The sequence below is a fragment of the Vipera berus genome (genome assembly GCF_964194415.1).
Source record: "Vipera berus genome assembly, chromosome: 1".
Taxonomy (NCBI): Eukaryota; Metazoa; Chordata; class Lepidosauria; order Squamata; family Viperidae; genus Vipera; species Vipera berus.
Window position 1 is genome coordinate 255384865 of NC_138202.1, and position 22211 is coordinate 255407075.

The 22211-nt window shown below is 42.3% G+C and overlaps 1 protein-coding gene across 1 annotated transcript in view; it reads right to left on the reverse strand.

Annotated features, from left to right (window-relative positions):
• The window catches only part of REV3L (REV3 like, DNA directed polymerase zeta catalytic subunit), a 79658-nt gene extending 63933 nt beyond the window's left edge, over window positions 1–15725 (reverse strand). Inside the window, exon 1 of the mRNA XM_081314054.1 lies at window positions 15180–15725. Within this exon, the coding sequence (XP_081170180.1) occupies window positions 15180–15318 (139 nt within the window). The 5' untranslated portion in view covers window positions 15319–15725. The remainder of the gene's footprint in view (window positions 1–15179) is intronic.
• Window positions 15726–22211: the final 6486 nt, after the last annotated feature.

The window sequence follows — 22211 nt, forward strand, 5'->3', positions numbered from 1 at the left end:
GGAATACTGCAATGGTCATAAGTGAAAAATGGTCATAAGTCACTTTTTTTAGTGCCGTTATAACCCTGGTCACTAAGCAAACTGTTGTTGTAACTCAAGGACTACCTGTATTTAATGATCCACTGCATCAGTTTGGTAAAAACTGTAATGCATACTAGTTACCTGCATCTAAAAAGGTAAAGGTTCCCCCGCACATGCGTGCTAGTCGTTTCCGACTCTAGGGGCCGGTGCTCATCTCCGTTTCAAAGCCGAAGAGCCAGCGCTTGTCCAAGGACATCTCCGTGGTCATGTGGCTGACATGACTAGATGCCAAAGGCGCACAGAACGCTGTTACCTTCCCACCGTAGTGGTCCCTATTTTTCTACTTGCATTTTTACGTGCTTTCGAACTGCTAGGTTGGCAGAAGCTGGGACGAGTAACAGGCACTCACTCTGTTACGCAGCACTCAGGATTCGACCTGCCAAACTGCCGATCTTCTGATCGACATGCTCAGTGTCCTAACCCACTGAGCCACCGCATCTCTACCTGCATCTATCGTACCTTAAATTCTATTGTAATTGCAAGTCATCTACCGGTAGTTCTCCCTTAACAACCACTTGTTTAGCACAAATTTGAAGTTATGATAGCACTGAACAAGGGGATTTACAACTGGTCCTTGTAGATGCAGCTACTGCAGCATCCTCAGTCACATGATTGCAATTCCAGCTTGCAATTACGATAATTGCAGCATCCTGAATTCATGTGATTGCCCTTTATAAGGTTCAATAGACAGTAATTTGTCTGCCTTTTATTAATCTGGCGAAAAATTTACTGACAAGCTCCTCTTAACTGAAAGAGATCACTTCCAATTTAAGTGAAACATCTATGTCAGGGGTGTCAAACTGCCGGCCCATGGGCCGGATGCATCACACAGAAGCCGTGCCCACCCCATTGCCGGCAATGGCAAAACAGTCCTGATACGTTGCACAACGTCACATGATGGCGCGAGTTTGACATGTCTGATCTATGTGATTATTGTGTATTAAATATATGTGAGAAAAACTAGATTTGAACAGATTTAAACATTAAGATATGTAAGATAAGATGCTTACCTTAAGACAAATAGTACTGCATTTTCTTGTGTTATCTGTTTCTTAATATCAAGGGATCGTTCTTTCCCCCAGCAAACAATTATAAGTGTATTCCAAAGGGAACACAATTTCTAGTAAATACTGATAATTTTGATTCTCCTCTAGACTGGAATTCAAGATCATTTCATTTGTGCACAATCATAATGTACTGAGAATCTCTAAATCTTTTGTTCTAGAGCTCTCATATAGTCAAGCAAGAAAAGTAAAATTAACATTAGGAAATTTGCAATAACTTTCAAAAATGCATCTTAATCAAAGAAAGAAATTAGGTTGGTAATTCCATCTGAAATATTTAAAACAGCTGGTTGAGCTTCTAAATCTAAAGCAAGATATAAGAATGAAAAAAGAGTACTAGTTAGCTTGTTGGAATATAGATTATGGTTTCATAAAATTAAGGACAGGTGTTACCTACTTTTACTTCTTTACAATGAAACTTAAGACTTAATGGACCATTCAGGAGAAACCCAAATATACATTAATTATGCCATTTGCGTATTTTGCAGCAAAAACTTATTTTAATGGGGAAACCCGCAATTTCATAGGTATTTGTGCATTTTAACTATATTTATTGATTGAATTTTGGTGCTGCCTGACAATATTGAAGGCGCAGAATTAAAACAAAATTCACTGCATCCATAGTTTCCTAAACTGAGGTTTGTTGAGGCTTTATTGTATTAATTTGATGCCATTCCCTGGATTCATAGAAACGATACCCAAAATTTCATACTTTAAAAAATGTAAATATTTTATAAAACAAGCATATTATCAAACAAGATTTTAAACTCAGGATAATTATAAATGAAAGGCTATCCCCAGCTTGGAACCGGGGACTTCCCCAAAACTTCGTTGGAGGGGGATCCCCCCAGCAAGGTATCTGTTTGTGAGGGTGCTTTCTCAAGGCGCAAACAGGGGCAAGGAGAAGCTACCTTTCACTTTAAACACTGCGTATTCAAGGGAACCTCTCGTTTGCACCTTTTCCAAGGTTGCTGGGCTTGCGCAGTACCCTCCCTCCCTCCCTCTTTGAATGGCTTTCTCAGCACTTCCTCAACATGCTGAGTCTTTGGCTTGCTTTGCTGGAAGGCTGAATTTAGGATTGCCTCTTTTCCTTCCCACTTTCTTAGAAGCAGAAAGTCACTGATTCAATCTAATACAATGTAATAATAATAATAATAATAATAATAATAATAATAATAATAATAATAATAATAATAATAATAGAAATAAAGTGCATTATTTATTTGTTTACTCAGAAAATTTAGAATAAATATAATGAATCATCCTGAAACCTCCCCCCCACAGTCCATGAAAAAATTGTCTTCCATGAAACCAGTCCCTGGTGCCAAAAAGGTTGGGGACCTCTGATGTATACAATTTAGTTGTTAATTTAGGCACTTTTCACTGATAAAATGAAAAGCATAGAAATTATACAAAAGTAAACTATTTGTTCATTTCAATTAACTGAAACGTCCAAAAACATTCTCACATGTTACTTGGCACCAAAAAAAATCTTTTTCTATAATGAATGAATGCTAAATCCATAAACATAATCATACAGTGAGGGAAAAAGTTATTTTATCCCCTGCTGATTTTGTACGTTTGCCCACTAACAAAGAAATGATCAGTCTATAATTATAATGGTAGGTTTATTTTAACAATGAGAGACAGAACAACAACAAAAAAATCCAGAAGTGCAGTTCAAAAAAACTTATAAATTGATTTGCTTTTTAATGAGTGAAATAAGTATTTGATCCCCTATCAATCAGCAAGATTTCTAGCTCCCAGGTGTCTTTTATACAGGTAAAGAGCTGAGACTAGGAGCACTCTCTTAAAGGGAGTGCTCCTAATCTCAGCTTGTTACCTGTATAAAGTACACCTGTGCACAGAAGCAATCAATCAATCAGATTCCAAACTCTCCACCATGGCCAAGACCAAAGAACTGTCCAAGGATGTCAGGGACAAGATTGTAGACCTACACAAGGCTGGAATTGGCTACAAGACCATCACCAAGCAGCTTAGTGGGAAGGTGACAACAGTTGGTGCAATTATTTGCAAATGAAAGAAACACAAAATAACTGTCAATCTCCCTCAGTCTGGGGCTCCATGCAAGATCTCACCTTTTGAGGTTTCAATGATCATGACAACAGGGAGGAATCAGCCCAGTACTACACGGGAGGATCTTGTCAATGAACTCAAGGCAGCTGGGACCATAGTCACCAAGAAAACAATTGGTAACACACTATGCCATGAAGGACTGAAATCCTGCAGCGCCTGCAAGGTCCCCTTGCTCAAGAAAGCACATGTAGAGGCCTGCTTGAAGTTTCCCAATGAACATCTGAATGATTCAGAGAACTGGGTGAAAGTCTTCTGATCAGATGAGACGTAAATCGAGCTCTCTGGCATCAATTCAACTCACCCTGTTTGGAGAAGGAATGCTGCCTATGACCCCAAGAACACCATCGTCAAACATGGAAGTGGAAACATTATGCTTTGGGAGTGTTTTTCTGCTAAGGGGATAGGACAACTTCACTGCATTAATGGGATGATGGACGGGGCCATGTACTGTTAAATCTTGGGTGAGAACCTCCTTCCCTCAGCCAGGGCACTGAAAATGAAGAAGCAGCACATTAAGGTCCTGGAGCAGCCTAGCCAGTCTCCAGACCTTAATCCCATAGATGATCTGTGGAGGAAGCTGAAGGTTTGAACTGCCAATCTTAATGACTTGGAGAGGATCTGCAAAAAGGAGTGGGACAAAATCCCTCCTGAAATGTGTGCAAACCTGGTGGCCAACTACAAGAAATGTCTGATGTCTGTGATTGCCAATAAGGGTTTTGCCACCAAATACTAAGTCATGTTTTGCTAAGTGGTCAAATACTTATTTCACTCATTAAAATGCAAATCAATTTATAACTTTTTTGAAATGTGTTTTTCTGGATATTTTTGTTGTTATTCTGTCTCTCACTCTTAAATAAATCTACCATTAAAATTATAGACTGATCATTTCTTTTGTCAGTGGGCAAATGTACAAAATCAGCAGGGATCAAATATTTTTTTCCATCACTGTAAGTGCTGCATTTATACTATATAACAGACATGTCAAACACAAGGCCCGGGGCCGGATCCGGCCCGCAAAGTGGTTTCATGTGGCCCGCGAAGCCATCCTGGAAACAGTGAGGGAACGCTCCCCACTGCTTTGGCCCTGGCCCAGAGACCCTCCTCCTGCCAGAGACCCTCAGATCTGTCCCACTCCTGCCCAGGCCCCCATAGGTACCCTTGATGCGAACGATGTAGAGCTGGCCACGCCCACCCAGTAGGCCATACGCACTCTAGCCACGCCCACCCAGTAGGCCACGCCCACCCTGGCCATACCCACCCGGCCCCCTGAGGGCAACCGCAATGCTGATGCGGCCCTCAATGAAATTGAGTTTGACACCCCTGCTATATAACAATAAATATAGGGTTACAAGTATATATACAAAGATGGGAAAGAAATCATCAGAGGATAATCCCAGCAACTTTTTGGCTACTATATACCGTATTTTTCGGACCATAAGACGCACTTTTTCCCCCCAAAAAGTGGGGGGGAAACGAGGGTGCGTCTTATGGTCCGAAGGTGATCCGTATGGCCAGCCCCAACCTCCGCAAGTGGAAAGCAAGGGAGATTGCCAGGACCACGAATCGGCACGTGCTGAGAAATGCCAATCTTGCGCTCCTGCAATCTCCCTCGCTCGGTTTCAGCTTCCCTTGCTACAAGAGAAAGCAGGCTGAAACAGAGCGAGGGAGATTGCCAGGAACGCGAATCGGCCGATCTCGCGCTGCTGCAATCTCCCTCGCTCCGTTTCAGCCTGCTTTCTCTTGTAGCAAGGGAAGCTGAAACCGAGCGAGGGAGATTGCAGGAGTGCGAGATCGGCCGATTCGCTTTCCTGGCAATCTCCCGCACTCCGTTTCAGCCTGCTTTCTGCAAGAGAAAGCCGGGCCGCAGGGCCGCCTCCGTGGGTACTGCTGTAACGCGGAGAGGGAAGGACAAAGAGGGAGGGAAGGAAGAAAGGAAGGAAGAAAAGAAGGAAGGGACAATGGGAGAGGGAGGGAGAGAAAGAGAGAGAGGGGGAGAGAAAGAGGGAGGGAGATAAAGAGGGAGAAAGAGAGAAGGAGAAAGGGAGAGAAATAGAGGGAGAGAGAGAAAGAGAGAGGGAGAGAAAGGGAGAGAGAGAGAAAGAGGGGGAGAGAGACAAGGAGAAAGAAAGAGGGAGGGAAATAGAGGGAGAGAAAGAGGTAGAAATAGAGGGAAAGAGAAAAATAGAGAGGGAGAGAAAGAGGGAGAGAGAGACAAGGAGAAAGAAGGAGGGAAATAGAGGGAGAGAGAGAAAGAGGGAGAAAAAGAGGGAGAGAAAGGGAGAGAGAGAAAGAGGGAGAGAGAGGAGAGAAAGAAAGAGGGAGGGGGAGAGAGGGAGAGAAAGAGAAGGAGAGAGAGAAATTAAATTAGTAACATGATTGTTAAGTGAATCTGGTTTCCCCACTAACTTTGCTTGTCAGAAGGTTGCAAAAGGCAATCACATGACCCTGGAACAATGTGACCATCGTAAATATGAATCAATTGCCAAGCATCCAAATGTAAATCACATGACCCTGGGGATGCTGCACTGGTCATAAGTGTGAAAAATGGTCATAAGTCACCTTTTTCAGTGCCATCGTAACTTTGAACAGTCACTAAGTGAATTGTTGTAAGTCGAGGACTACCTGTACTTTATCATTTTTTTTCCTTTTTGGGGGGGTCAAGTTTTTGACACCTTGCTGGGCGACTGGTGGTACTCAGACATTGTCTTGTCCTAAAAGTGGTACAATGGATGAAAAGGTTGAAAAGCCCTGTTTTAGTATACCGGTACTATTTGGTTCAGAATATTTTTTTTCCTGTTTTCTTGCTCTAAAAACTGGGTGCGTCTTATGGTCAGGTGCATCTTATCGTCTGAAAAATACGGTATATCATGGCTCAAAGGAAAACAAACAGTGTAGAGATTTGAATTCAAAGAGCAAAATATGATTCTGAATATGCATGGACTTATCTGTCAGAAATACCTTAAAAAATCTATATCTCTTTCTGGCCTTGCACAACTGTTGTTCTGGAAACACATGCAGTTGGTTTAAAGTACACCCAACAGATGCTCTATGTTTATTTGTAGGAGCTCTGAATCACATTTTGCCCTTCAAATCTGGATTGCTACACAGCACAAACCTTTGCTGAACACTTATTTTTTATATGCATATCTGAAATATTTTATATACACACTGTAAAAACAGCAATTCAAAATTGTTAGTATTTTTATTATATTATCTCTTTGTTGCAGGTATAGTAATTCTAGAAATAAAATCTAATTCTAGCAAAGAAAAAACAAAAATTAGCCTTTAACTTTTCTCCCCAAGATTAAGACAACAACAAACACTTTGTCATATTGTTAAACTTTAAATTAAAAGGCTCACAGAAATTGCTGTTTCAGCAGCTTGTTCCTACATACCAACTGGATAAGTGGATTTGAACTTCCATATATTCAACACTGCTGTTTAGGAAATGAAACCCAGAGAGACGGGGAACACTTTCTCATGCTGGAGAACATCATATAGTTCTTTTTATTGTGAGACTGCACTGTATCTAGCTAAAGTTCAAAGTATCACAGATACTTGAAACATGAGGTAAAGCAGAAAGGAAGATATTATACAAATGTATTAAAAATATTAAAATCATAGCATTCATAAGTTATTTTACACACGCCGTGGGTGTGTGGAACCAGTTAGATGGTACCGCCCCAGACGCTTAATGGATCCCGAGAGGTTCCAGGCAGCGCTGAGGTCCCCACCTGCCTCCTCCACTCACAGCTCGGCAGATGACTTAGTGGAAGCCTGGGAAAGGGCAGCCACTGAGGCTCTTGACCGAGTTGTACCCTTGCGGCCCCTGACCCGGTGCAGATCCCGTCGAGCTCCATGGTTCTCCGCGGAGCTCCGGGAGATGAAGCATCGGAGACGGGGCCTAGAGAGCGGTGGGAGATCCAGCCGATCCGAATCCGACCGATTGCGACTAAGAACCTATATTAGGTCTTATCTCGCTGCGATAAGGGTGGCGAGGTCTAATCACTTCGCTACCCTTATCGCGTCCGCAGATAATCGCCCGGCCGCCCTGTTTAGGGTGACTCGCTCCCTCCTTAATCAAGAGGTGAGGGAGGAACCCTTGCAGGGTCATGCCGAGGAGTTTAACCAACATCTGTCGGACAAAATCGCTCGGATTCGGACCGGTCTGGACTCTGACTGGGCAGAGTCTGACGATCAGGACACGGGCGGTCTTGTCGATATTACCTGGGAGGAGTTTGATTCTGTGACTCCGGAGGAAGTGGACAGGATTATGGGGAGGCTGAGCTCCACCACATGTTTATTGGACCCGTGCCCTTCCTGGCTGGTTTATGCAGCCCGGGAGAGGACACGCAGCTGGTTCCAGGCAGTTATATCAGCTTCTTTGAGTGAGGGTAGCTTCCCTGCCGTCTTGAAAGAGGCGGTGGTGAGGCCTCTCCTCAAGAAGCCTGCCTTGGACCCAGCTGTATTGAACAACTTTCGTCCGGTCTCCAACCTTCGCTTCCTTGCGAAGGTTGTCGAGAGTGTGGTGGCGCATCAGCTCCCTCTGGTCCTGGATGAAGCGGATTATCTAGACCCGTACCAATCGGGTTTCAGGCCCGGGTACAGCACGGAGACGGCATTGGTCGTGCTGGTGAATGATCTCTGGAGGGCTCGGGACAGGGGTCATTCCTCTGTTCTAGTCCTATTAGACCTCTCAGCGGCTTTCGATACCATCGACCATGGTATCCTGCTGCGGCGTCTCAGGGGATTGGGAGTGGGAGGCACGGTCTTACAGTGGTTCTCCTCCTATCTCCAGGGACGTTCGCAGTCGGTGTTGACAGGAGGGCAGAGGTCGACCGCAAGGTCTCTCGTTTGTGGAGTTCCTCAGGGGTCGGTCCTCTCGCCTCTCCTGTTCAACATCTATATGAAACCGCTGGGTGAGATCATTCGTGGCTTTGGAGTTGTTGATGATACCCAGCTTTTTCTTTCGACCCCAAACCACCCCAGTGATGCCCTCAACGTGATGTCCCGTTGCCTGGAGGCGGTTTGGGTCTGGATGGGGAGGAACAGACTTCAACTCAACCCCGACAAGACTGAGTGGCTTTGCATACCTTCATCCCGGGTCTATTTGGATATTCCATCTCTTTCTATGGGGGGTGAATTATTACCCCCCGTAGATAGGGCTCGCAACTTGGGAGTCCTCCTAGATTCACGGCTCACCTTGGAAGACCACATAGTGGCTGTGACTAGGGGGGCTTTCGCCCAGGTTCGCCTGGTGCGCCAGTTGCGTCCCTATCTAAGCCGGGATGATTTATGCACGGTCACTCACGCGCTCGTGACCTCTCGTCTAGACTACTGCAACGCTCTCTACATGGGGCTTCCCTTGAGGACCACCCGGAGGCTCCAACTGGTACAGAATGCAGCCGCGAGAATTGTGTTGGGAGTCTCCCGATACTCCCATGTCACACCTCTGCTCCGTGAGCTGCATTGGTTGCCAGTTGTCTTCCGGGTGAGATTCAAGGTACTAGTAATGGTGTTTAAAGCCCTACATGGCAGGGGTCCGGAGTACCTTAGGGAACACCTGCTGCCGGCGTCTACTTCCCTCCGCCCTGTGCGTTCCCACAGAGAGGGCCTCCACAGGGTGCCACCGGTCAGAGAATGTCGACTGGTGGCCCCCAGGGGGAGATCCTTCTCTGTGGGCGCCCCGGAGCTATGGAACCAGTTACCGGTTGAGCTCCGGACGGCGCCCGATCTTCGCTCCTTTCGCCGCGATCTAAAAACATACTTGTTCGAGCAAGCCGGCCTGGCATGAGGGGGGATTGGTGGGGTTTTTATTGTCATTTTATTGGGTTTTATTATGTATTAACTGTATTTTTAATGGGCATGTATTTAATTACTTTTTAACTTTTGTAATTCTGTGTTTTATTCTTGCCCTGTACACCGCCCTGAGTCCTTCGGGAGAAGGGCGGTATAGAAATATTAATAAATTAAATTAAATTAAAATTAAATTTTATTAAAATTTGCTTTAATTTAGATTTTTCTAGTATTACTAGGGGAAAAGTAGGTTCTAACAAAACTTAAACCATTTTTAAAAATATCAATGTATCTATATTTAACTTTGTCTTATATTTCTCTCCCTCTTTCAACATATTCTTCTAAAGTCTCCAGAGAAAACTGCACCTGATTTTGACAAGGCCACATTTGGCCTCTGGTAAAAGGCCTTGTATGGGCTGCACCTGCCTCACAAAGGCAGCAGGTGGGATAGCATAGCACAGAGTGGCAGAGGCCTCAAAGCGAAGGGTCCTGAGGGTGACTGTGGATGGGACTGGGCTGGGATGGCTTTGGCTTCCTGGGGCACAGCAGCTTTGGGCTGTGCTATTGCAATTCGCAGGGCGTTGGCAATCCAGCTGCTGAGATGGGGTGACTGAGACTTCCAGGGATCCCTGCAGGTTTTCCACTATGGCTCAGGGCCTTTTTGCAGCCCCTGATACACACTGTGGCAAGCAGGCTGGAGCAGTGCAGTTTTGAGATTGCTTGCCACCTTCCAAGACAGGATGCAGTGTGATCAAAAGGGCAGAAATGGTGGTGGTGGTGGGGAGATACAGGTACGGTAGTTCTCAAATTAAACTGTAACTGAGTATGGAATTATGGTCATAAGCTGTTGCAATAGTAAGTTGAGGCATCATATAACCAGAACTTATCTTCAACACTTTTGTGGCGAGCATTAAGCAAACTCCATGGTTGGCTGCATTGTCATTAAGTGAATCAATTTTCCCCAATGGGTATTTTTTTTGCTAGAATTCATAAGTAAACACTGAAAACCAGCAAAAAAGTGGCAAAACTTGGTCAAAATAGGATGCAGCAGACATAAAGGTGAGCCACTTGCCAAGTGCTTAAAAATGTGATCACCGTCATAATTTCCAAACAGGTTGTAAGTAGCTTTTGAGGGGGAGAGGGTCTGTTGTAACTTAAAAGAAGCTATTAAGTGACCAGTCTGTGGAGATTCTCAGTCATCCCGTTCATAGTTGTCTCAAAGGTGCTTTTTTTCTTTAAAAGGCAACTGGACTACTTTTTTCCTTGAGGAAGCAGAAAATGTTTTGCTTCTCATCTACGAAGCTTCATTAGTTCTGATTTATTCCCTCCACCATCCCCCCTGCTATCAGAACTGAAGCTTCTTGAATGAGAAACGAAATGTTTTCTTCTCCCTCCTCAAGGAAAAAAAACAGTCCAATTGCCTATTGAAGAAAACACCACCTTTGAGATAAGCAACTAGTCATATAGGTCAAGGTCTTTAGGCAAGTGGAAGGGGGGGGGGGGAAGAGTTGCAGTTGGGAAGAAAAAAGCCCAGAATGGCTAGGCTTGTGGATTCTTGGCTAACAACTGGTGGAATTTGTTTTATGATGCAAGAGCCAGGATTCTTGCGGGCACTCAAGTGAACTATTTGTTAATATTACTTTTTGTGGCTACACTGAATTTTTCTGGCTACATTTGATTAGGCAAGAGAGATAATTCAAATGTAGCATTTTTCTCTGAAGTAGTAGACAGGTGGAGTTTGGGGCCTAACGCATCTGGAGCAGGAAAGCAACTTGAGGTAACTTTTGAAGTGAGTTTTGGAGACTGCACCTAAGCCTTTCAGAGGCAACATGCAATCTTATGAATTCAGGTGTTGCATCTCTACTCTTTTCATCTAACTCTCCTAATTGACAAGGTCTATTCTCTTCAAAACTGTTTTAACAGAACTCTAAAACAAAAGCACACTTGCCTTTTAGCCAAAAATGTAAATATCTTTCTACTTTCTTACAATCTGCTTTTCCCTCTCTGCTACTACTAACTTTCTTAAGAAAAGAAAATTGTTAGCCTTATACTAAGTCTGAATAGAAGTTTATTATCTTATACAGGTGGTCCTTGACTTACAACAGTTCATTTAATGACTTTTCAAAATTACATTGGCACTGAAAAAAGTGATTTACGACCATTTTTCACACTTATGACTGTTGCAGCATTGCCATAGTCATGTGATCAAAATTCAGACACTTAGCAACTGACTCATAATTCATGATGATTGCAGTGTCCTGGGGTCATGTGATCACCTTTTGTGAGCTTCTGACCAGCAAAGTCAATGGCAAACACAGATTCACTTAAAAGCCATGTAAACTAATTTAACAACTGCAGTGGTTCACTTAACAACTATGGCAAGAAAGATAATAAAACGGAGCAAAATTCACTTAACAGCTCTCTTGCTTAGCAAGAGAAATTTTGGGCTCCATTGTGGTTGCAATGGAAAGGAATCTATTGAAACATAGTTTCTTTTTCATGAAAACCACTGCAATATCATCAGCACATAATCATTTTTTAAACAATGACTAATACAGGATACCTCCTCTTCATCATTTTAGTGGTCCGCAACTTACGACCACAGTTGAGTCCAAAATTTCCATTGCTAACCAAGACATTTGTTAAGGAGCTTTGCCTCATTTTACTACTTTTCTTGCCAGTTGTTAAGAGAATCACTGCAGTTGTTAAGTTAGTGGACATGGTTGTTAAGTGAATCTGGCTTTCTTATTGTCTTTGCTGGTCAGAATGTTGCAAAAGGTGATTTCATAACCCTGGGACCTGCAACCATCATAAAATTACATTGAGTTGATTTATGGCAGCTTAATTACCACTAGAAGTCTGCTGAAGTAGAATTGATATAATGCTATGAATCACAGTCCATCTGCCCTATAAAAAGGAGTGAAAATAATCCAATTTTCTCCATAAAGATTAACAAAAAGAGATTCAAGATCTAAAGTTGATAAGAGTAAGTTGCCTATTAGAAATGAAGGAAAAGGAAATAGTGTAAACACCAAATGAACCTCTGAGGAATGGAAATGAAAAAAGATCTCAGTAAAATTAGTACTATGTAATTAAAACGAAGAGTGTGGGGGAAAAACTTGAAAAAGTTAATAGCGATAGAGCAGCTATAAAAAGCTTTATGGAGCAGCTTTTGAATTCAATCCTCAGCAGATGATAACTTGTTGACTCTGGCTGAATGTGATAGGGATGGCCTTAGTTAATGTTTGGGATGGGGAATGCCAGACTCTTGGCAAGAATGTCAATTTCTTTTTAAAAAATCCTGGAAGGAAGCAGTGGCAAACATCATTTATGATGCTGTCAAAAAATAATTTGTGTATTTTTCTGAAAATAAACTCAATTTAATTCACCATTTAGAATAGTGCCCCCCAACCTTTGGGGCACCAGGGACTGGTTCTGTGGACAGAGGTTGTTCTGTGGACTGGAGGGGGCATGGTTTTGTGTGCTGCCTGCATCCCACGGATGGGGATTCCCTTGTTTGTGTGGCCCAGTTTCTGGCATACTGCAACCCGGTGCCGGTCCACAGACTGGAGATTGGGGACCCCTAATTTAGAATACAGTAAGCTCTCTTCTGTTTAAATGTTATATGTGAAGAATAGGTGTCATGTATTTGGGAGAAGAATACAGGTAGTCCTCAACTTATGACCACAACTGAGCCCAAAATTTATGTTGCTAAGTGAGAAATTTGTTAAGTGAATTTTGCTCCATTTTGCGACTTTTCTTGCCACATTTGTTAAGTGAATCACTACAGTTGTTAAATTAGTAACACGTTTGTTATGTGAATCTGGTTGACTTTGTCAGAAGGTTGGAAAAGGAGATCACATGACCACAAGATACTGCAACTGTCATGACAATCAGTTGTCAAGCATCTGAATATAAATCACATGACCATGGGGATTCTGCAATGCTCATAACTGTGAAAAATGGTGCTAAGTCATTTTTTTCAGTTGTAATTTTGGCTACTAAATGGTTATAAGTCAAGGATTACCTGTACGTTTCCCCATTGATGGCCCTGATTAAAAGGTTTTCTCAAAAAAAATAGTAATGTTTTCTGTTGAATAGAATAGAATACTTTATGGGACAAGGGTGGTTGGACACACAAACAATTTGTCTTTGTTGCATAAGCTCTCAGAGTACACACAAGTAATCTACTCTCAGTGCTATTCGTCTAGTTCGCTCATTACAGATTGCCCTATCAAGGTTAATGCTGCAATCTGAAATTTTAAAAAAAAATTGTCATTTGCAATCTTCCCAGCCAGCTTCTGACAAGCAAAATCAATGGGGAAGCAAACTGCATATGGATAAGGATAATTTTATCTTGACTTATTTATCAAAAATCATACTACTGGTCATTCCATTCCACACTGATCTATATACCTAATGCAGAGGTAGGTATTTTCCTTTTGTATTTTTTTTTCTGGAAAGCATTAAGATACTTTCCCTTGATTTAAAAAAAACAAACAGTAAGATAAAGGGGGAAAATATCTTTATTCCCAAAGCAACCCATGGGCTGGATGAGACAATGTTATCTCTACCTTTGATGGTTGTTGTTATTTTGCAGAATATTTTCTGGTCCTCCTGTTACACACACACCCCTTCTGTGCCCTAGTGAATAAAACATAAGCAATCCCCACCTGTGGAATCAACACTTGCTGCTATTGTTAAGCAGATTTGTGACAAATACCATTACCCAAAGGGAAATATCAGAACCAACTGTAGGACTCTGGAAAAAATGCTTTATAAGAAACTGCAATTATACACAAAAGAACCAGCCTTTTATAAAATTATAATTTTGTAAGATTAGGAATTATGAAAAAATATGCTGAGATCTATATTCAAATATTCTCCATTTGCAAGAACTGAGGGATTAAACTGCAAAATAGGAATTATTCAAGCTGCTACAGCGAGGTACGCAGCAAATAAATTTAATAAATAACCAAATATAGGAAACATGCTATTAAAAAGTGTCACTATTATCAGTATTAGTTTTTTTTGTAATTTAGATTGAGTGCCTTGAGTTCCTGCATGTCTTTTTTGTGCAGTTTCCATTAATTATGTCACGAATATCCCAATGCCATGTTATTTGGCCCAGCAGTATTTACTTGAGTAGGCGCACGCACACACACACACACACAGAATGTGTGTCTGGGGGTTTACATGACATTTGCTAAACCTAGTTTGCTAAAAGCAGAAGAGAATATTATTAACCAAAGTAATAATGGTCTTACACGGATTTTATTAAAGAGCAAAATATTGTTTTAAAATCCTGTGTGACAAGATGTAGAATCATCCTCTTAAGAGCAGAAATATCTACTATTCCTGATAAATTTACGATCTTTTTAAGATAGCAATTTAAAGATAGGTTTTATCAGTGATTAAGAATCTCCTTCCGTTTATCTAGGATTAATAATGCATTTGAAAGCCCATTCACACTTACACGCTTTACCAGAAACAGAAACTCTATATACTGTACCTCCGAATATTATGTTTGGCAAAAAAAAAAAAAAAAAAGCGGGGAGGGAGAGAAACAGCCAAGGTGAGTTATAGCTTAGCACTGCCATCAGACAAAAGCAGTATTTATACAGCTGGATTTCATTACGGTCATAATACAAGGAAGGCGGGAGTAGAGAGCGAGCACTCGCTTCCAACAACGCAGACAGACGGATTGTGCTCTTTACACAGAAACACGCCGAGATCCTCCACCCCACCTCCCGGCTGCACAACTGAGGGGCGCACGGCTCAGTCCCTAACGAGGGAAACGCGCCCCGCGCGGCTCGCAAGTCGCCTCCGGCACAATGCTCAGACGTGCACGGGGCTGCCATTCCTTTCCCCGCGATTCCCCCCCCCCCAGGCGGGGCCCCGGGAACCGCCGAGGTTGCTCGGCGGCGGCGGCGGCGGGAGCAGGTAGGGGAGGCTCCTGCTGCAGCGCGCCAATGTCGCGAAGCGGAAGGCGAAGGCAGAGAGGAGGTCGGGGAAACCCGGTCCATCCGTCCCCAAAAAGCAGAGCAAGAAGGCAGGCAGGCAGGCAGGCAGAGGGTCCCAGGGCCAACAAAGCCTCCTTCGCCCTGGCCGTGCCCGGGCCGAGCGGTCGCCCGTCCTTACCCGATGGAGTGGCTCCGAAGACTCTCACCACGGGCACCTTCTTCACGGGGGCCTCCCTAAAGGAGGACTGGCAGGGGTCCAGGCCGGGCAGCGGGCTGCTCATATAGTAATCGGCGGTCACGACCCTCACTGAGAACATGTTCGCCGCCACGAAGAGAGGCGCCGCTGAGGGCGACCGCTGGGCGCAGCCCGAGGCTGGGGCTTGGCGCACCCGTCCGCAGCGCGAGCGCAGCCCCCGCCTTCTTTCCTCACACGCCCGGCGCGCGCGCGCGCTCGCGCTCCCTCGCTCCCGCGCTTGGGCGAACGAACGGCCGGGCGGTCCTGGAACGGCCGGGGAGCGAGACGCGCACGCGCTCGCAGGTTTCCACTTTTTTTTTTCTTCTTCTTCTTCTTCGCCACCCCTCCCCTCCCCGTCCTGCCTCCAGGATTCGAGCACCAACCGGGACGAGGTTCTTTAGAACGAGGCGGACCGCGCGCGGCTCGTGAGCAACTCCCACTTTGTCCGTGGCGTGGAACAGCGCCAGAACGGGAGCTTCTCGGCTGCGGTTGTTGTTGCCATGATAATGACGTCACGAACCAGACACCTTGGAGGGTTAAAGCAGGGCGGGGTGTGTGTGTGTGGTGGGGGGGGGGGAAAGGCTGGACTCTCTTCTTCGAGTAGCAGCTTCAGCTCCCAAAGCGAATTTTAGTAACTCGCGCCCACGCGTTTGGCTTTAAGGGAACCGTGCTATCGATAGTTCGGCTTTTGAACTCCCAAGGGCTGGGAAAAGTTTATACGGAGAGCGCAGTCGCGGTCAGGGACTGGGACTGGTAACTTGAGGGATCGTATTTAGCCGCCATTTCAGAAGTCGAGCCCCTTAGCTCCAAGGGAAGGTGAGTTCCTTGGGCGCCTTGGAAAAGGGCGTTAGAGGGGAACTGCGTGATGAGCCGAGTTACGTTTCCTGCGCGCGCTTCTCTTTCTCCTCCGCCCCCTCCTTAACCGTTCCTGCCGGGGGAAGAGAAAGATGAATGGAGCGCAGCCTGCTAAAAGGGCGGGAGTGGCAGGAAGGGCGGGGCTTCAGCCGCGCGCTGCGGAAGAGGAACGTGCCGCCCGCTTTCCCCCTCCCCCCCTAAGCTGCGGAGCTCGGCGCTGACAGCTGTTCTGCGGTGGCGCGGGACTTAGGCGGGGGCTGCTAGCCAGGTGGCGGGACAGTTGTCGGAGCGTGCGCTGATCTGGTGGGTTGGTTGTCTGAAACCTGCCAATCAGGGTGACAAATCAGCGGGCGATCGGCTTTTTAATGGGAGGGTGCGCGCGATGAAGACCTTCTAATCTACAACAAAGCGACGCGCGCCTGCACAAATGGGTTTTTTTTCCAATTCAGCTACGTTACGGAGTTACCGTAAGACGGTAGCCAAGTCCCCTGATGATTTAGGAGAGGGTCAGGTGTCGTGCGTTTGTCGCCTTGCTTGCCCCTGGTCCAACACAACCGTCGAACTGCGGCCATTATGGGAATTTATTATTTATTATTATTTATTTAGATTTATATACCGCCCTTTCCCGAAGGACTCAGGGCGGTTTACAGGGCATTTAAAAAACAGTCAATACAAACGTTAAAACAAAAATTTAGAAATTTAGAAATCGAATATCTGTTTCACTGATAAATGAAAACATTTTGCTGTATAATACTTCCTCGGTGATTGCGTAACAAAACGGGTCTATTACTAAAGTAAAAAAAAATATTCACCACAAATTATATATCTTTTTTTTCCCTTTTGCCCTTTTTTTCACTTAACGTACGCTATACGCGTATTCTGCCTTTGTTTAAGAAAAGGAATGTTATTCTATGATAACCGAGGCAATGTACCCAGAACAATATTATGTTTCTCCAGTTTGGAATAATTTATTGTTTTGCTTATGAAACTAATATCCTAATTTTGTATTTGGTTTCTTCCAGTAATATATACAAGCTGAAGACTGGCTATTTTTTAAGTTTAGGAACTGCCAATGCTTTTGTAAGGTATTGTTCAAAAATGTTGGATCAAGTATAAAATTATGCAGAATGAGGAGAAGAGGTACAGTTTTGAGTGGTTATACTATGAAAGTGGATAGAAACTTGAAAGTACCTGGGGCTTTGTTCACCCAAGACATTTATGGTAAACCTATCTATCCATAGTTAATTTAACAAACTGTTCTGAGGTCATTCAACCTATGAAGCATAAACTAACCATATGGACTGGCTTCACACTGAACACTTGATTAGAAGGGCAGCAACAGGCTAATCTTCTCTAGACTCAGAAACTGAGCAGGTTTGGGACTGGTTAGTATTTGTATGAGAGACCAACTAATAGTAGGGCTGTGGGTTGAATTAGGAAGTCAAAGGCACCTTCCTGAAGAACATAGGGGCAAGCCATTTCCATATTGCTACTAAGAAAACTCCATAGTTATATCCATTATTGTGCTAGGGGTTCTTTTGAGAATTCTCTATTGAATTCTCTATTGAATGAGAATTAAATTCAGTATATTGTTTGAACACAATCATAATGCAGGCTACAGTCTGGTAGTCTCTCTAAGTAGATTTTCTTCCCCATGGATGGAGAGAAAGTACAGTCTCAAAGGAAAACTGACTTCATATGCAATATTTACTTTTTATTGGAAAAGGAATAAATGTGTCAGTCGAGACTCTGGGTTTGCTGATCCTAAGCTGTTGCAGGGTATTAGATGAACTGTATTAATTTACTTGTGTTCATCTCAATGCAATGGAATTTGTTTTTTCAAAAAGCAAACAAAAAAACTTACCTTCACTGAATCCAGGCTATTTCAGGCATCGGGGATTCTCACTGGAAATAACTTGTACAACCTTACATTAGCATTCTTTTTTTATTCCTCAGTTTTGAATATATGCATACTTGCTTGCCTACTGATTAAATAGAAATTTTATAAAACAATTTTTGTGTACAGCAAAAAAATGTAATTTTATTTAGTACTCAAAACAGCAAATCCAATCGTACCTAAAACAAAGACCTTTGTCCATTGCCCTTCAGAATGTCTAATGTGTGTTGCTAGGCAACAATCCCAATAATGAGCTGTAAATTTGAATAAGCTACCGATATCAATCAAACCAAATAAAGTAGCTTAATCTTAAATATATTTCTTAACTACCTTTCTGCCCTAAATAACCTCTAGATTTACATATCATATTAAAAAAACAACAAAGCTGGGTGCACAAGCCAATTGAGATTTAAGTCCTCTGCCAAAATAGATGATTGCTGATATTAAATTAGTAACTATACCAGAACAGGTGTAATACTAGGATGCAAAATGTTATATTGTTACTTCAGAAATCTGAAAGGATGTAGAGACCTCAGTTTCTTAATATTGTCTTACTAGGGGCTTGGCCATACATAACATACTTCCACCTTCTCAATACCTCAGTACCTCTCCCAGGCAGGATACTCCATAGTAGCCTTATTTACCTTTTGTGTTCTTGGTCAAATGAACACACTTCCAAACAAAGCACCTTCCATCTTTTTTGTCTGTTTGTTTTATGACAAAGCCTACTGGCCTATTTAGCCCAGAAGCCTTTTTAAAAATAAATATGCTGTAAGCTGTCACTTTATTTTTTTAGTTGTCTTTTTCCTTTTTTAATTTTTTTTGTAATTAAAAAAGTCAGGTGAAAGAGCTTGGAAGGCGCAGGGGCATATTGTAGAGTCCTTATTAACTAATAAATACAAATTGCATTAAAAAAGACAGTCTTACATAACAGATGGACTCTGCTATGTCAATTTTTATCAGGTGATTTTATTCGGTCATAAATATACCTAAGTAATTCTATATATCTAAATATAATGATGGCAGAAGGAATATTGATTTTATGTTTGGAAATGTTAGTATAGTATCTATACAATGCATAATTTTAGTTGCAATATTTAAAAGAAAACAGATGAGTAGCCATTATTTTTTTCAGTGTTTTTAGGTCTTGTTTCAGCTTTTTCATCAAGTAAACTACCTCCTCTTCCACAAAACCATTTTAAAGGAAAGTCAAAGCAAAACAAAAAATGATGTAGTCTTTGTAGCATTGCCTTCTTAAAAATTGGGCTCATAAGGAATCTGCATTTGTACTGTCCTGACAGAAAATATAAGAGGGCAATGTGGATGCATGGAGAACTCTTGAGGGCTCACTGGGTACCTATGAAAGTCATGAAAACCAGAATAGAGGCACATAGAGAATAGTGCTGGGGCAGGAATATTCATGGGCATCTTATAAAAATTAGTCAAGCAAGGTGCAAAGGATGTAAGAGCAGTGAAACAAGTTGTGTATGCTGTGGGAAACAAAAATACTAATGCTGGTCAAGGGGGAAAGGAGAAACCAGCCCAAATTAATGATGTTCCTTCCAGTATTCCTTCTAGGCTGATATTTCTCTTCCTGTGATTTTACCTCAGGCATATTTCATATTTTAATCAGAGTCTGTGTCAGTGTTTTTATTTGGTTTTCCACAGTTGTTGTCCATCTCAAATTCCTTGCAATTACCTTTTGGCCCCTTGGGAACCTGGGAGATATTACTTTAGATTCTAGCTTACTCAGTTTTCATAATCTTGTACTCATTTGCATTCCTTTCCCATACATAGTAAATCTAATAAAGAAAAAAAGGTTCCTTCAGATACAAGGAGATTCCTGGTTTGAGGTTTAAGTCTCTCTTGGATTAAACACACAAATATACATAAAGGGAGATCATGCTGCTATATTTTGTAGCCTGTCAATATGCATTCTACTCGTGCTCTGTGTTAATCAAGTATTCAGTAGCCAATTTACATGCATATAGTTCTGCAGAGAAATCCAAGATTCCTACATTAGTAGTACTGAAAGTACACTTTTCATATTGAATCAAAAAAGTCATAAAAATTGTATTTCCTCAATCAAAAAGGTAAGGTAAAACAGACAGAAAAAAATCTTGGTGATTTTGTGTGTGTGTGTGTGTGTGTGTGTGTGTTTCAGGCCCACTTTATTGGTGTACATGGTGTTCTTTACTAAGAATATGGCATAAGTTATTCTTAATACTGTTTGTGATCTTGATGTGCTATTTATATTATAAATATAAATATATTTATATTTATATTTGTACTATATACTAAAACCATAAAAATACACAAATGCTGTAGTTAGTTCTCCTAAATATTATCAGAAGTTCAGGATTGCAGAGGAAATAGCACATAAGCCTGCCTCTCTCATTGGCATAAGAAATCATTCATCATGTTGGCTTCCATCCCATTCAGATTTCTTTGACCTTTTCCTTGATTGTAAATGCCTAATGGCCAATAACACATCAGACATTATTGTATATATCACTCCGTCTTATCAGTTTCCATTTCATAACATAGCTTTTTGTATACTGGTAGAATTATGTCTGGAAAACCCTTGCTTTAATTATTTGCATTTGTTAATTGATTTATATGTTGCTATTTCCTAAGATTTTAGATAGCTCCCTATAAACGAAAACCACATACAGCAATAAAAGATTAAAAATAGTAAAGTGGATTCTGAACTGAATACTTTCTCTCTAGGTCACCTCCTTCCAGTTAAGCTGAACTCTTGTGTCCTGAAGGTGCAAGAGGAAAGGGCCCATTCTAGTCTGAGGGCAGGCTGTTTCAAAGTGGGGGGGGAGGTTGTTCAGGTAGAAGTGGGTGGGGGAAACAGCCATTGAGTTGATTAGAAGTACATTCACAAATACACGTAATCTGCCAGCGTTTAACATGGGTAGCAGATTTTATTCAGAAAATAAAGATTTATAGGCTATCCTGGTGAAGACGTAGTAAGCTAAAGGAAGCTTATAGCAATGTCTCAACATTTGGGATGGAAGAAGAAGAAATTTGGGATGGAAGAAGAAGAAATTTAAATGGTAAAGACTAGGAAGCTGGCAGATGGAAGAAAAACATGTCGTAACAGAGGTAAAGTCTTTAGTGCCAGAAGACTTTTTTGGGGCAAAGAAATGCAGTGATTGTTCCAAAGATTGGGGTTCCAAAGACTAGTAGTCCAAAAGAGAATACAGTTGTTTTGATTATTTTTATAAGCTTTACAAAGGTATTTTTAGTCACACAACAAATATTTAAATCAAAGTCATTGAAAAGTTTTTAGAGAATTCATTTTTCTATCCCAAACTAATTTATAGGTGTATACTCATGCATGCGCGCGCGCACACACACACACACACACACACACACACACACACTATATTTAACATCTTTGTATAGATCAAGTAGATTATAGCCAGGTCTTTTATGTCATAGTCATAATTGCCATATAATCTTTCTGTTTTTACTACAACAATAAATATGGTTACAAAAGTAAACCAAAACAATTTCTGAAATTCTTATTTAAAGGATGATAATCTTGATCTTGGCAAGAGAATAGGCATTCTTAAGTCTGAGTCAAGAATGGACAACTTGTATTTCATGTGAGCTTCCAGCTTCCTTTTGTTTTCTTGAGGTCCCACAGGTGGTAGTATTCTGTAGATTTTCAACAGAGGAATGAAATAGATGCCACAGTTTCTGATAAAAAGAAAACAAGGAAAGTACCCTAAAACCCTATCCTCCAGTAATATTGTGCTATTACAGTCCTACGCAAGTAGAGTAATACTAATTAAAAGCGAAGCAACCGGTCATGGAAAGATTACCTGCCCTATGCTTAAGTGGACTGAAACAATGTCGTTAGAATTCAGTACTCCCAATAGCCACTTGATAAATTGTATTATATTAATTTTTGTTGCATTAGGAAGCAGACAAAAATCTAGGCCTAGGGATCTCAAGTGATTGGAAATGACAATATAAAGCAGACATGTCAAACACAAGGCCCAGGGGCCAGATTCGGCCCGTGAAGTGGTTTCATGTGGCCCGCGAAACCATCCTGGAAACAGTGAGGGAATGGCCCCCACTGCCTTGGCCCTGGCCCAGAGACCTTCCTTCTGCCAGAGACCCTCAGATCTGTCCCACTCCTGCCCAGGCCCCCATAGGCACCCTTGATGCAAATGATGTATAGCTGGCCACGCCTACCCAGTAGG